The 16,784-nt window shown below is 44.1% G+C and overlaps 1 protein-coding gene across 1 annotated transcript in view; it reads left to right on the top strand.

The window, feature by feature from the left end:
* The first annotated feature begins 4,993 nt into the window (after window positions 1-4,993).
* LOC119930497 (complement receptor type 2-like) overlaps window positions 4,994-16,784 on the top strand; it is a 68,495-nt gene continuing 56,704 nt past the window's right edge. The window contains exons 1-2 of the mRNA XM_038748867.1: window positions 4,994-5,156; window positions 14,786-14,882. Of these exons, the coding sequence (XP_038604795.1) occupies window positions 5,039-5,156; window positions 14,786-14,882 (215 nt within the window). The 5' untranslated portion in view covers window positions 4,994-5,038. The remainder of the gene's footprint in view (window positions 5,157-14,785; window positions 14,883-16,784) is intronic.

Below are 16,784 nucleotides of genomic sequence, written 5' to 3'. Positions count from 1 at the left end.
CATCAGGCCCATCAAACTCCTTGCCCCTGGCCTTCTGGACAGAGCCCACCCCCCCATCCGCGTGGCTCAGTGGAAAGAGCTTGGGATTTGGAGTCAGAGGTCATGGGTTCAAATCCCAGCTCTGCCAACTGTCAGCTGTGTAACTTTGGGCAAGTCACTTAACTTCTCTGTGCCTCAGTTACCTCATCTGTAAAATGGGGATTAAGACTGTGAGCCCCCTGTGGGACAACCTGATCACCGTGTACCTCCCCAGCTCTTATAACAGTGCTTTGCACAAAATAAGTGCTTAATAAATGCCATTGTTATTATTATTATTATCATTATCACCTTGGGCAATGATGGGCTTCTGATCTGCTCTCCTTGGCTTCAGCTCAGCTAGTGCATTATCTGGTGTATTTTTATAAGGACTGAATCAGCCCCATCTTAGGTGACTAATGCACCTGAATTTCTTCTTATCTTCCTACTTCCAAGCCCTTCCGGATCACCCCCCCCCCCCCCGCCCCCACACACACATATACATGCATACACCACACTACTTCTTTCTTTAAAAGGCTTCTTTCACCTTTTCTTGCTTCCCTTTTAGTGCTTCTCCTGTCTCATCCCCAGTGCCGTTTTCATTTTCAAATGCTCCAACTTATGACCAAAATTTAATTAAAACTATGCAAAACTCCAAGACCACCAGTAGGTCTCCATCTGAAATTAGGCTGTTAGGAGAATCACTTTTGTGGTCCGTCCAGGATAAGTCGTATCAAATTGTGGGAAGAGATGGCTTCAAATTGGATTTAGATCATTTTGGCACCCACCAGCCCCAGAGACTTGAGAATAGTAATATGCTGAATTTTATATGATTGCTTTTATTTTCCCATGTGTTTTTGCATCATAACCGAGTCCAACAGCCATTTTTCAGGTCATGGCATGGGCCACAGGAGCACAAGGGGAAAGAGTATTGTGCTCTGCACAAACCGTCCCTATTTCTGCAAAAACAATGTTAGCGCATGTCCAGCTGGGAGTAGGGCACACATTTCTGCTTTGAGGAATGCTCAACCTAATGGCAAAGGGACAGAAAAGACACATAACGATATTGTCACGGACCAAGGGTGAAAGAGATTTTCTCTTCCTAACACTTGCCTTCGTACCTGCAGTCTCACCTTTGGCATTATCATTTTGAAAATACTCTCTCCTAATCCTTCTCAACCTCTTGGCTTCCTTGGACACTGCTGACCACTCCCTTAATAATAATAATAATAATAATAATAGTGTTGGCATTTATTAAGTGCTTACTACGTGCAAAGCACTGTTCTAAGGGCTGGGATAATAATGATGGCGCTTGTTAAGCACTTACTATGTGCAGAGCAGTGTTCTAAGCCCTGGGAGGGGGTGGGGGGATACAAGGTGATCAGGTTGTCTCACATGGGGCTCACATTCTTCATCCCGATTTTACAGATGAGGTAAATGAGGCACAGAGAAGTTAAGTGACTTGCCTAACGTCCCACAGCTGACAATTGATGGAGCTGGGATTTGAACCCCTGACCTCTGACTCCAAAGCCCGTGCTCTTTCCACTGAACCACGGTGGAATAATCCTCAAATTTTGAGACTCGGCTGCTTCACAGAAGCATTTGACATCATCAACAGACCTGGGCTCTGGCATTTATGAAAGAAAAGTTTGGCATCCCTCAAAAGTTCATTAGTTCCTAAGATTACTATAATAGAGATGTAGCCAGCTGCACAAGTGCTTAGTTCAGTGCTCTGCACAGAGCAAGCATTCGATAAATACCATTGATTGCACCAGAATATTACGGTGTCTGGCACAGTGTAAGCGCTTAACAAATACCATTTTAAAAAAAATAGGAATGACCACGTCCGATCCTTTCCCCTTCGCCAGTGGAGTAAAACAATGCTCTGTATTAGGTCCCGTGTTGTTCAAATCATTCAATAATAATAATAATAATGCTTCTGGTACTTGTTAAGCGCTTACTATGTGCCAAGCGCTGTTCTAAGTACTGGGGTAGATCCAAGTTAATCAGGTTGGACACAGTCCCTGTCCCACATGGGGCTCACAATCTCAATCGCCATTTTCTAGATGAGGTAGCTGAGGCCCAGAAAAGTGAAATGACTTGTCCAAGGTCACACAGCAGACACGTGGCAGAGCTGGGATCAGAACCCATGTCCTTCTGATGCCCAGGCCCATGCTTTATCCACTATGCCATGCAATCCTCTAGACTGTAAGCTTGTTGTGGGCAGGGAATGTGTCTAAAACTCTATTACACGGTACTCTCCTAAGCGCTTGGTACACTGCTCTGCACACAGTAAGCGCTTAATCAATATGATTGACTGATTTATTGTCCAAACTCTTCTATGCTGTCATACTCGAAGATGTGAAGATACAACTGGGATTCTGGAAGATGGTGTCAGAATACACTTCTGATCTTTAGAGACTTGATTCCAAATCAACAAGATAAGAGCATCAAGAAAAGTTATTGAATCAATCACTCAATCAGTCAGCCATCCAGGGGTTCATATTCTAATGACTGCTCTGAAGCACATACACAAGAAGCAGCGTGGCTTAATGGATAGACTATTGGCCTGGGAGTCAGAAGGACCTGGGTTCTAATTCTGGGCCTGCCACTTGTCTGCTGTGTATCCCTGGGCAAGTCACTTCACTCTCTGTGCTTTTGTTCCCTCATCTGTAAAATGGAGATAGAGACTGTGAGCCCTGTGTGGGACAGGGACCGTGTCCAACCCACTTACCTTGTAGCTACCCCAGTTCTTAGTACAGTGCCTGACAAATAGTAAGCACTTAACAAATACCACAATTATTATTATTATTAAGAAGCCAGGGAGATGATTATAAACCCCTTTTCAGAATCAGCAAATTGCATTGGCAGTTAGCCTGAAGAAGATCCAAGTATCAGCCTTCACCTGAAAATCCCTACAAACAACCACGGACCTTTAACCAAACCGAATGCCATCATTGAATTCTGCAAGTTGGGCAGTGCACTTTGCAAAAATGCGAGAAGGAGACATTCCAAAGAAGATTAATATGTCCTTGGGTGACTGTCCAAGGACATCAAGCTTCACACCAACTTCAAATCTATAGAGCAGTTGTATTGTTCAGTCTTCTAAACCACCCTAAACCCTGAAGCTAACACAAATGCTACATTCAACTTGTAGAGGAATTCCATCTGTATCCCCTATATACCATTCTTAACAATCAAATTGCGTCTATTTGAGCACTTACAGTGTGCAGAGCACTGTACTAAGTCCTTGGGAGAGTACAGTGTAACAGAGTTGGTGGATATGTTCCTTGTTCACAGTAAGTTTACCGTCTAGAGGTGAGATAGACATTAATATACAATAATTATGGATATGTACATAACTGCTGTGGAGCTGAGGGAGGGGCGAATGAAGTGAATTTGCACTTGCAAATCCAAGTGCAAGGGCAAAGCAAAAGGGAATGGGAGAAGAGAAAGGGAGAGCTGAGTCAGGGAAGGCCTCTTGGAGGAGATTTTCTTTCAATAGGCTTTGAAGGAGGGGAGAGTGATCGTCTGTCAGGTATGAAGAAGGAGGAAATTCCAGATCCTGGAATGAGGTTTAGTCCATTCATTCATTCATTCAGTCATATTTATTGAGTGCTTACTGTGTGCAAAGCCCTGTACTAAGCTCTTGGGAGAGTACAATGCAATAACAGACACATTCCCTGCCCACAAAGAGCTCACAGTCTACACCACCTATATCTAGAAGCAGCATGGCTCAGTGGAAAGAGCCCGGGCTTTGGAGTCAGAGGTCATGTGTTCAAATCCCGGCTCCACCAGTTATCAGCTGTGTGACTTTGGGCAAGTCACTTAACTTCTCTGTGCCTCAGTTACCTCATCTGTAAAATGGGGATTAAGACTGTAAGCCCCCCATGAGACAACCTGATCACCTTGTAACTTCCCCAGTGCTTAGAACAGTGCTTTGCACATAGTAAGTGCTTAATAAATGCCATTATTATTATCTAAATAATGCTAGTAGTCACAGCAGCCACAAGTGTTTAGTACAGCACTCTGTACAAAGTGCTTGATAAATGCCAATGATTGATGGATTGATCAATGACACTTTGTTGGGTGACATACTAGGAGCCGATCAGTTGACTGAGGCATGTGAAGAGAAGGGACAATAGCTGCTCTGTGATGAACTGAAGTGAGGAGAGCATAAATGGGAAGGATCAATAAATGTTTTAGACGTGATGAAACAAAATCTCCTGGGATGTGACATAGCTGTGGATAGCTAGGAGACATCAGTAAAAAGCAGACCAACTCAGTGTACAGAAATTGGAAATTAGACTCTCCTGGAGCAGGGATTTCGGGAGGACTATTACACAAAAAGGGAGAAATGAACAGTGCCAGTGCCAGTTAGTGTGCGGGAAGCAAATGCAAATGAGACAAAATTCACAACTTGGAAGGAGCTGTCACCCATCAGTTTTATCATCCCCACTTGCCCACACTGATAAAGATCTCTTAGTATATATCATTGGCTTCCTATCCCAGAGAACAGCTAAATATAGAAATAATTAGGGAGAAAAAGGGGCTTTCTGGAGAAAATTAATTCCTATTTCCTCAAACTCACTTTCTTATAAAAACAAATCAAAAAGGGAAAAGAAAAGGAGAAACAGAATGCACTCCATTACTTTTAGGTTCAGTGACTTCTCTTCTTTGGGCCTGTTGTCATTTTCATATTTGCCATATATTTTAGGCCCTGGACATGCAGTGCTTATTTTCTGGTCTGGTAAAATATGGAAATTCTGTACAGTACATCAAGCAACATTGCTTCCAACTCAGGGAAAAATAAACCACAGAGGCTCATTTGTTGTCAAGAGAGTGGGTGGCAGTTGCAGCCTAGGGGTAGGGCAGGATGTGCTCCTTTATTTAATTCAGAAATTTTCCATATGGTTGGTTTTATCCTTTATTAAAGCCATCTTTTTTTTCTTTAGGTGAATGTGGGCCACCCCCCAAAGTAGAGAATGCCAGACCCACAGAGATCGTCCATACAAAATACCCTATGAGCACTATTTTAAAGTATAAATGTTTTCCTGGTTTTGTAAAAGACCCCAACTTTTCCAATGCTGTGGTTTGTCTTCCAAGTGGTGAATGGTCATACCCTGAAAATTTTTGTATTGGTAAGTCCTTTAAATTCTTTTGTCTTGGAAAAGAGAAAAACCTTTACCAGTCTTTTTGTGAATCTTCTCAAAATTGTCTCTTAGATTCTAATCCTTCATTGTTTATTTCCTAAATCATTCTGTTATTTTCGGAAAAGAAGGCTATGTGGTTTAGTGGGACGAGCACGAGCCTGGGGGTCAGAGGACCTGGGTTCTAATCCCAGCTCCCCCTTGTGCCTCCTGTGTGACCTTGGGCAAGTCGCTTAACTTGTCTGTGCCTCAGTTCTCTCATCTGCAAAATAGGGATTCAGTGCTTGTTCTCCTTCCTACTTAGGCTGTGAGCCTCATGTGGGACTTGATGATTTAGTATCTACCCCCACACTTAGTACAGTGCTTGGCACATAGTAAACTCCTAACAAATACCACAGTTATTATATGCAACTAGTGTGAATTTTTCTGTTTCACATTTCAATTTTTGGTGCTTCCTTTTTCAATATAAAAGTGGAGAATTGAGAGCAGTTGCTATTTCCAAATGACATAATTTCCAGAGGATTGAATAAAGAAAATATTTTTTTCCCATCTGTCATACAGGGAGCTACTGAAACTGTCAGTACTGTAAATGGGCAAAATTACTTTGAGCTGTAAATCCATATTGAGATGAATATAAGAACTAAAACATTTTTGTAAATCATTTTCGGAAGAGAGTGGAACTTCTTTCACATATGTCATTGAGACACTTCTAAGGTCTGGTCTGCTGGGGAATGGAAAGAATCCTTAAAAACAAGCATCTGTTGCCATTTTTAAACTTTATAATGATCTATTCATCTAAATTTCACAGTCACATATTAATCTGCCAAACAGACCTATGTTCTATTATCATCCTCGAAGCTCCATTGCCAAGCTCTGACCTTAAATTTCACCCCAACACGGAAAATGAAAAGTTGTCAACTATAAAAGGGACATGCTCCCTTCTAAATGTTTTATTTCATTAATCAATACCTCCCCACCAGTTCTTCATTGTCACGTCATTAAATCTCCCACTTAACTAAGAAAGTGCCAATATGATACGGTACAGTTATATTTATATTGCCCCCGGAGGGTGATTTTTAATATGCTCAATAGAGCGTGTTGAACTTCCTCCTTTTCCACCACAAGCTGTGTTCACCTCCTCCCACCTTTTCCTTTTCTATTGCTTTACACTCTCCTTTCGTTCTCCATCCAAGGGTACTGACATTTCAGTGTGAGCTAGGGAACAAAATCAGGGCAGATCTTTGAGAGGCCCTGACTTTCGGGCGGTGGAGGGGAGGTGTTATTTGTGGAGTGAACCTCTGTGGAGCAGAGGATTTCCCCCTGGCCTTTAGTGATATCTTTAGAGATTGAGTAGAGAGAAGCCCCTTTCTTCTTTTTTTGAACCCCTCAAAAGTACGGGCTCCCAAAAGCCCCAGCTGGGGCTGGGACCCTAGAGATACAGGAGAAAGAGCAGAGCAGAGCATCATTATTATGAACAATCTCTAATGAGCCTCTGTGGCTAGGTTCTGACAGATTTACAACAGAAGGGGAAGACTCTTCCAGCCGTTGAGAAGCTCCCACGCTAAGGAGAGAGCAGAGGGGAAAGTAAGCTAGAGCCATCAAGAAGGCCACAGAAGCAAAGACATATTCATTGATCCAATTGTATTTATTGAGTGCCTACTGTGTGCAGAGCAGCGTACTAAGCACTAAGCACTGTACTAAGAAATAAGGCCGGATGCTGCCGTTTCAGTATCAGCAATTCTCAGTGGACATCATCATCATCAATCGTATTTATTGAGCGCTTACTATGTGCAGAGCACTGTACTAAGCGCTTGGGAAGTACAAATTGGCAACATATAGAGACAGTCCCTACCCAACAGTGGGCTCACAGTCTAGGAGGGGGAGACAGACAACAGTCTGGGAAAGGGCTGACACATGTGATCCAGGTGATCCAGAAGTATTCGGATGCGGAGCTCGGAATGGGGACTTCCCAGCGATGCCCCTCTCTGATTTAGTCAGTAAGTCCCATAAATAGTCAGTATTTATTGAGTGCTTACTGTTTGGAGAGCAGTGTGCTAAGCGCTTGGGAGAGTACACTATAACAATAAACAGACACATTCTCTGCCCACAGTGAGCTTACAGTCTAGATTTAGGGATTCCTGTCCCCAAGAGCGACTTGCAAAGGAGCAGACCAGGCCCCAGCACGAGCTGTAGTGTTCAGCCCTGGCCGCAGCGTGGCCGCAGTGTGGCCGCAACGTGCCCGCAGCATGCCAGCGCCACAGCTGCCAGCTGCACTGTCTGCTCCCACAGCCAGCTGCACGAGGCTCCTGCCGCGGCCCCGGGGGACCCAAGGGCCTCTCCTGTGCGGGCGGGCGGAGAGAGCCGGCTGGTTGCTCCTGCTGCTCCTCATCTTTTGGCCAGCACGACATGTCACTCAGTCAGTCGATCATATTTATTGAGTGATTACTGTGTGCAGAGCACTGTACTAAGCGTTTGGGAGAGTACAGACTTCTCCTCCAAGAAGTCTTCCCTGACTAAGCCCTCCTCTCCTCTCACGCCTTTCTGTGCTGCTCTGACTTGCTCCTTCATTCATCCTCCCTTCCATCCCCACAGCGCATATGTATATATTTGTAATTTATTTATTAATCTATTATTTGTTTACGTTAATGTCTCCCTCCCCCTCCAGACTGTGAGCTCCTTGTGGGCAGGGAATGTGTCTTTATTGTTATATTGTACTCTCCCAAGTGCTTAGTACAATGCTTTGCACACAGTAAGCGCTCAATGAATATGGTTGAATATAGCATAATAATATAACAGACACAATTCATTCATTCATTCAATCGTATTTATTGAGCGCTTACTGTGTGCAGGACACTGTACTAAGAGCTTGGGAAGTACAAGTTGGCAACATACAGAGATGGTCCCTACCCAACAATGGGCTCACAGTCTAGAAGGGGGAGACAGACAACAAAACAAAACATGTGGACAGGTGTCATGTCGTCAGAACAAATAGAAGTAAAGCTAGATGCACATCATTAACAAAATAAATAGAATAGTAAATATGTACAAGGAAAATAAATAGAGTAATAAATCCGTATAAACATAAACATATTTACAGGTGCTGTGGGGAGGGGAAGGAGGTAGGGCGGGGGGATGGGGAGGAGAAGAGGAAAAAGGGGGCTCAGTCTGAGAAGGCCTCTTGGAGGAGGTGAGCTCTCAGTAGGGGTTTGAAGGGAAGAAGAGAGCTTGCTTGGCAGATGTGTGGAGGGAGGGCATTCCAGGCCAGGGGGAGGACGTGGACCAGGGGTCGACGGCGGGACAGGCGAGAACGAGGCCCAGTGAGGAGGTTAGTGGCAGAGGAATGGAGGGTGCGGGCTGGGCTGTAGAAGAAGAGAAGGGAGGTGAGGTAGGAGGGGATAGAGAGCCTTGAAGCCGAGAGTGAGGAGTTTTTGCTTGATGCGTAGTTGACTGGTAGCCACTGGAGATTTTTGAAGAGGGGAGTAACATGCCCAGAGCATTTCTGGCAGCCACTGGAGATTTTTGAGGAGGGGAGTAACGTGCCCATAGTGTTTCATAGAGACACAATCTCTACCCAAAGCAAGCTTACTCTTGTCCAGCCCAGAGACCCCTGGAAAGCCAGGCTGCAGGACAATCTGGAGACCTCCCAACCCCCCGACCCAAGACCCGCATGGGTCATCCAGCCCCTTCCCTGGGGCAGGCTGCCCCTCTGCCCCCTCCCACCTGGGCACTGAGCAACATGTGGCCGATGCTGTAACAGTGGCCACAGGAGTTTTGAAATCCTGGGCCTTCCAGTAAGAACAAAAAATTATACGGTGAACTTCTGGGAGGTTAGAAGCAACATGATGTAGCAGATACAGCAAGGTCCTGGGAGTCAGAAGGTCATGGGTTCTAATCCCCGCTCCACCATTTGTCTGCTGTGTGACCTTGGCAAGTCGCTTCACTTCTCTGGACCTCTGTTCCCTCATCTGTAAAATGGGGATTGAGACTGTAAGGCCCACATGGGACAGGGACTGTGTCCAACCCAATTTGCTTGTATCCATCCCAGCACTTAGTACAGTGCCTGGCACATAGGAAGCTCTTAACAAACCCACAATTATTATTATTGTTATTATTATTATTACAAATGACAACCCATTTAAAAAGAATAAGAGCGTAATCTTGCATGACTTTTTAAAAGGCCATTAAAGAAAAATGAACAATCAGGATACACATCCTTAAGGTGACTGATGGGATGGCGTGAATGATGGTTAGGAGTAGAGGAAACCAAACTCATGTCACTTAGTCTCACGAGCTCTGAGGCGGCTCAGTGGAAAGAGCACGGACTTGGGAGTCAGAGGTCATGGGTTCTAATCCTGGCTCCTCCACTTGTCAGCTGTGTGACTCTGGGCAAGTCACTTAATTCTCTGTAATAATAATAATAATTATTATTATTGTTATTATGGTATTTGTTAAGTGCTTACTATGGGCCAAGCACTGTTCTAAGTGCTGGGGTGGATACAGAGTAATCAAGTTGTCCCACATGGGGCTCACGCTTTTAATCCCCATTTTACAGATGAGGTAACTGAGTCACAAAGAAGTGAAGTGACTTGCCCAAAGTCCCACAGCTGACAATTGGTGGAGCCGGGATTTGAACCCATGACCTCGGACTCCAAAGCCCGTGCTCTTTCCACTGAGCCACACTGTTATATCGTTCTAGTGTCCTCTCCCAAGTGCTTAGGCCAGTGCTGTGTACAGAGTAAGCACTCCCTAAATCCCATTGATGGGTTGATGGATTGACCGTATCCGACAGCTGAGGCTTGCAGGCTGGTCCAGCAGGAGGAGGGTGGGGACTGGTTTGGTGCCCAGGGCTGGGACTCAGGCAAGGGCAGAGCTACTGTAGCCTTCGGCATCCCCTGCCTCCCCCAAGGGAACCCCAGAACTCCTGGGACTGGCTACTGACCGCCCTGCTTCACCTGGGGGGACAGGGCAACTCTCCTGGGGTGGTACTCATTCATTCATTCATTCATTGAGCACTTACTGTGTGCAAAGCACTGTACTAAGCGCTTGGGAGTGTACAATAGAGAAGCCGCGTGGCTTAGTGGAAAGAGCACATGCTTTGGAGTCAGAGGTCACGGGTTCAAATCCTGCCTCCGCCACTTGTCAGCTGTGTGACTTTGGGCAAGTCACTTAATTTCTCTGAGCCTCTGTTACCTCATCTGTAATAAAATGGGGATTAAGACTGTGAGCCCCACACGGACCAACCTGATTACCCTGTATCTACCCCAGGGCTTAGCACAGTGCTTGACACATAGTAGGTGCTTAACAAATACCATTATTATTATTATGATTATTATTGTTGAACTGGAATATCAGACACATTCCATTGGGGGAGGGGCATTCTCTGGCCGACGGGCAATCAGCCATTCAATTGATGATATGTATTGTGTGTTTACTGTGCATAGAGCTCTAGACTAAATGCTTGGGATTTATTGGGATATTGGGAGTGTAAAATATAACAATAGACACATTTCCTGGCCACAATGAGCTCTGACTCCTCTCCATACAAACAGTTGGTATTTACTGAGGGCTTACTCTGTGTAGAATACTGCATCATTCATTCATTCATTCATTCAGTTGTATATAGTGTGCACTTACTATGTGCAGAGCACTGTACTAAGCGCTTGGGAGAGAATCTTTCAATCAATCATATTTATTGAGGGCTTACTGTATGCAGAATACTGTATCATTCAGTCAATAGTATTGTGCATTTACTCTTTGCAGAACATTGTACTAAGCTTAGGAGAATACAATACAAAAATAGACACATTCCCTGCCCACAGTGACCTTACCGTCTGGAGTTCGTTCATTCATTCATTCATTCATTCATTCGTTCATTCATTCATTCATTCATTCATTCATTCATATTTATTGAGCACTTACTGTGTGCAGTGCACTATACTAAGCACTTGGGAAGTACAAGTCGGTATTAAGAGCTTTGGAGGGTAACAGTCAATTGTATTTACTGAGCACTTACTGTGTGCAGAGCACTGTACTAAGCGCTTGGGAGAGTATAATACCACAGAGTTGATAGATATGGTCCCTGCCGACAAGGAGCTGACAGTCTAGAGGGGGAGACAGACATTAAAATAAATTGCAGATAAGTACATAAGTGCTGTGAGGGTGAGGTGGGGTGACTATCAGGTGTGTAAAGGGTACAAATAATAATAATAATAATGGTATTTGTTAAGCACTTACTATGTACCAGGCACTGTACTAAGCACTGGGGTGGATGCAAGCAAATTGGGTTGGATGTAGTCCCTGTCCCACATGGGGCTCACAATCTCAATCCCCTGTAAGACTGAGGCACAGAGGAGTGACATGACTTGCCCAAGATCTCACAACAGACACGTGTTGGAGATGGGATTAGAACTCATGACCTTGTGGATGTGAGGCCCGTGCTGTATCCACTACGCCATGCTGCTTGCCCTAAATGCAAAGGCGACACAGAAGGGAAAGGGAGTAGGGGAAATGAGGGCTTAGTCTGGGAAAGCTTCTTGGAGGAGATGTGATTTTAATAAGGCATTAAAGATGGGGAGAATGATAGTCTGTCGGATGTGGACAGGCAGGTAGTTCCAGAAATTTCTTCTGCAGGCCGGAAGGAGGACATGGGTGAGGAGTCAGCAGTGAGAGAGATGAGATCAAGGCACAGTGAGTAGGTTGGAGTTATAAGAGCAGAGTGTGCGGATTGGGATGTAGTAGGAAGTCAGCGACGTAAGACAGGATGGGACAAAGCGATTGAGTGCTTTCAAGTTAATGGTAATGAGTTTCTGTTTGATGCAGAGCCAACCACTGAAGATTCTTGATGTGTGGGGGAATGTGGACTGAACTTATTTTTAGAAGAATGGCCTGGGCAGCAGAGTGAAATGTGGACTGGAATAAGGAGAAAGAGGCAGGGAGGTCAGCTGGAGGCTGATGTGGCAGTCATGATGGGATATGATAACTGCTTGGATCGACAAAGTAGCAGTTTGTATGGAGAGAAAAGGGTGGATTATAGTGATGTTGTGAAGGTAGAACTGACAGGATTTTGTGACAGTTTTTTTAATGGTATTTTTTAATGGTTAAGTGCTCAATATGTGCCAGCACTGCATTAAGCACTGGGGTAGATATAAGGTTGGACACAGTTCATGTCCCAAATGGGGCTCACGGTCTTAATCCCCATTTTACAGATGAGATAACTGTGGCACGAAGAAGTGAAGTGACATGCCCAAGGTCACACAGCAGACAAGTGGCAGAGTCAGAATTAGAGCCCAGCTCTTTCTGACTCCCAAGCCTGGGCTCTTAGCCACTAGGGCCTGCTGCTCCTCAAACTGAATATGTCATTCAAATGGGAGAGATAAATTAAGGATAATGCCAAGGTTATGGGCTTGTGGGACAGGGAGGATGGTGGTGCTGTCTACAGTGATGGCAAAGTTAGGGGGAGGACAGGGGTTGGATGGGAAGATGAGGAGCTCTGTTTTGGACACATAAAGATTCAAGTGCCAGCAGGACATCCAAATAGAGATGTCCTGAAGGCAGGAGGAAATACGAGACTGAAATGAAGGAGAGAGGTCAGAGTGGAGATGTAGATTTGGGAATTATCCATGAAGACATGGTATTATTATTATTATTGTTATTATTATTATTATTATGTGCCATCGAGTCATTTCCAATTCATAGGGACTCCATGGAAATACTTTCTCCAAAACGTCCTGTCCTCTGCCATAATTCGCAACCTCTCTAATGGTTCTTCCATTATTGTTGTCATGGTCTCTATCCATCTAGCTGCCAGTCTACCTCTTCCACGTTTTTTCTGGACTTTTCCCAGCATTAGTGTCTTCCCCAGAGATTTAGTCCTCCTGATTTTGTGTACAAAATGTGCTAATCTAAGTCAAGTCATTTGGCCTTCCAAAGACCACTTTGGTTTAATTTGCTCCAAAATCCATTTGTTTGTCTTTTGGGGAGTCCATGTTATTTCCAAAAGCCTTCTCCAACACCATATTTCAAAGGAATCAATGTCCTTTCTATCCTGTTTTTTCACTGTCCAGCTTTCGGATCCATACAGTGTCACGGGAAATACCATAGAGTTGACAATTTGTATTGTTGTGGCAATTATTACATCTGCACGCTTCATGACTCTTTTCAGGCTCTTCATAGGCAAGCCTTCCTAACATTAATCTTTGGCGTATTTCTTGGCTATTAGTTCCTTTATTATTGACTATTGATCCCAGCAATTGAAATAGTTGAAATTGTCAACTATTTCAATCTTCTCTCTATTTCAGAAGAGATGGTAATAATAATAATAATGGTATTTGTTCAGCACTTACTATGTGCCAAGCACTGTTCTAAGTGCTGGAGCACTGTTCTAAGCACTGGTAGTTGAGTGCAATACAATAGAGTTGGTAGACATGATCCCTGTCCCTGTAAAAGCTGACATACCTCTGCCCACAAATCACAGCTCTACCCACCTCCTAAAGACCACAAATCTTCCTTCTCCCATACAGACTTCCCAGACTGTTCTCAGTTGACCCCACTCACACCAACCCCTCTGATGTGTTTCTCTCTTTTATTTATTTGCGCTTAGTATAGTGCTTTGCACTTGGTAAGCGCACAATAAATACGATTGAATGAATTAAATGAACCTGTGTTTAGGTTCATTGAATCTCCCCATTAGTTATTACTTCATTTTGCTTTGTAACTCTCTCTGAGCCTAATTCAGTGAGATTAAGAATAATAATGAAAGTAACAATGATAACTGTGGTATTTGTTAAACACTCATTCTGTACCAGCTGTAGGATAAATAAAGATCAGATCCAACTCAGCCCCTGTATCCAATTGGGATCAAAGTCTTTGGGGGAGGGAGAACAGATATTTTTACTGACAAGGAGACCGAGTGCTCTGTCCAAGGTCATACAGCAGGTAAAGCGGCAGAGCTTTACCAGGAAATGGCCTGATTTCAAATATTTTTTTCAAAATACATTTTAATAGTTTGTAAGTACAGGTTTCTTTACTTTTATTTTTCTTTTTAGATAGCTGTCCTATCCCTGCAGAGATCCCCGATGCTAAACTTAAAGATGAGGACTCAAGAAGGACCAATTTTCCTGTTGGTTGAACTGTAGAATATCACTGCTATTCAAATTTAAATCAAAGTCTTGAAGGAGCACTCATACTTACTTGCCATAAAAGTAAAAAATGGACCTTTTCCCTCATCATTTGTAATAGTGAATGTGTTTTCAAACCCTGCTTCTTCTTTTCTGGTCAAATGCAAAATATTCCATGAGCCACTAAGATCCTTTCCCAGTAAGACTTTTATTGACTCTGGAAATGCAAGAAATAATACAAAATATGTTTTCCAGTTAAAGGGCCTGACTTTGAAAACTGAAAGGCCCAGATTGTCCACATGCAAGATAAGTGAAAATGATGTCACATTTTGAAGAATCTTTGCCTTCAACGCAGAATTAGAGTAAAAATCTTCAAACTGATTTCATTGAAAGTGGAGGAGGAAATAGATCAGGCATTGATATTTACGACTTTCTGTCAGGAAATCCTTGTATGCTGGTATTGGGGCCAAATAAAGACCAAATTTGACTCTTATTCTTTCTTAGAAAAACGATGTCCTCATCCTGGAGAGCTCCTGAATGGTCACATTGAGATGGGAAACCTCAGACTTGATTCAGTCATTCGCTTCACATGTAACAAGGGGTGAGTGGCAGAGTTGGAGATGCCATGGCTAGTGAATAGTTATTGAATGGTTCAACAAATTAGGATTTATTTTGAGAAGGAGCACAGTGCAGCAGATAGAGCCCGGGCCTAGGAGTAAGAAAGACCTGGGTTCTAATCCTGGGCCCCTGCTTATCTTCTGTGTGACTGTGGGCAAGTCACTTCACTTCTCTGGACCTCAGTTACCTCACCTGTAAAATGGAGATTTAGACTATGAGCGCCAGGTGGGACATGGACTATGTCCAACCTGATTAGCTTGTCTCTATTCAACTGCTTAGCACCGCAACTGGCACATAGCAAGCGCTTAACAAATCCCATAAGAAAAGAAAGAGCTTCCTGGCGCAGAGGAAGAGGTTCCACGAGAGATGGTCTGGCTAGCCTGGAAGGCTGAGAAAGGGAGATCCTGGAAAATGGAAAAAGGGAATCCTGGGAGGTGGAGGCATTGGTCAGGCTGAGAAAAAGGGAATCAGGAGTATTGAGAATGGGGAACTCTGGGAAGGTCAAGAAGGGGTGGGGCAGAAAGCCCAAAAAGGAGGGTTGGAATGGGAGTGTTAGGAAGCTAGAAAAGATGGCACTGGGAACCACAGGGAGAAGGAAAGGAGGAGAAGAAAGCAGGGACATTTGACTAAGTGGAATTCTGGTGCTGGGGAAAAAGCGGGTACTGGTGTGGGGGTGTTGGAACAGGGGTCAAGGAACAGGGAGAGAAACGAAAAATGGAGGCAGATGGTTAAGTGGAGATGGAAAAAAATAATGGGGGGCTCAAGTTCCCTGACAATGTTTTGTAGTTTTCTGTAAACTATCAAGCAGAACCAGGGGATGGGTGGGTTTGAGGAGAAGAAAAAGAAGAAGTCATTAGGGACACCCAAAGCAGACAGAAACAAGTTAGGATGCCAGCCTAGAGTTGGCACGGTGGCGGGGTGGGTCACCAAGCGGGTACAAAGTGGTGGAAGAGTGGCTTGCTAGGCACATGGTGAGTTCCACAGATGACAGTTAGAGAATGTAAGACAGAGGGGCCCTCAAAGGACAGACAAAAATTTGGTGAGTGATGATGGCATTTGTTAAGCGCTTACTACGTGTGAAACACTGTTCTAAGTGCTGGGGGGATACAAGGCGATCAGGATACAAGGTTCATCTGTAAAATGGGGATTAAGACTGTGAGTCCCATGTGGGACAACCTGATTACCTTGTATCTCCCCCAGCGCTTTGAACAGTGCTTTGCACATAGTAAGCACTTAATAAATGCCATTATTATTATTATTATCAGGTTGTCCCATGTGGGGCTCACAGTCTTAATCCCCATTTTACAGATGAGGTCACTGAGGCTCAGAGAAGTTAAGTGACTTGTCCAAGGTCACACAGCAGATGTGTGGTGGAGCCGGGATTAAAACCTCTGACTCCCAAGCCTATGCTCTTTCCACTGAGCCATGCTGCTTCTCAAGCTCCGAGGATAAGAGGAAGGAGAAAATAGAAATAAATAGGAATAACTGAAAAGAAAAGGAGAAGCTTGCTAATGAAAATGACAGGCACAAAGTGTCTGACAGAAAAAAAATACAACTGTTTCAAGAGTTTCAGCTGGTGATAACTGTGGTATCCGTCAAGTGCTTATTATGTGCCAAACATTGCTTTACGTCCTGAGATAGATCCAAGATAATAGGGCCAGGTGCAAGCCCTGTTCCACCTGGGGTCTACAGTCTAAGGGAGAAGGAGAACAAGTATTTCCTCCCCATTTTACAAAAGAGAAAACTGAGACCCAGAGAAGAGAAGTGATTGACCCAAGGTAAAGGCAAGTGGCATGGCTGGATTAGAGACCAGGTCCCCTGACCGTCAGACCCATACACTTTCCTTTAGATTATGCTGCCTGTCCTTGTAAGTGATATTGCCTCA

This window comes from Tachyglossus aculeatus, chromosome 7 (assembly GCF_015852505.1).
Source record: "Tachyglossus aculeatus isolate mTacAcu1 chromosome 7, mTacAcu1.pri, whole genome shotgun sequence".
Lineage (NCBI taxonomy): Eukaryota > Metazoa > Chordata > Mammalia > Monotremata > Tachyglossidae > Tachyglossus > Tachyglossus aculeatus.
The sequence above is the reverse complement of the archived record's forward strand: the minus strand, read 5'-3'. Positions and strand labels throughout refer to the sequence as shown.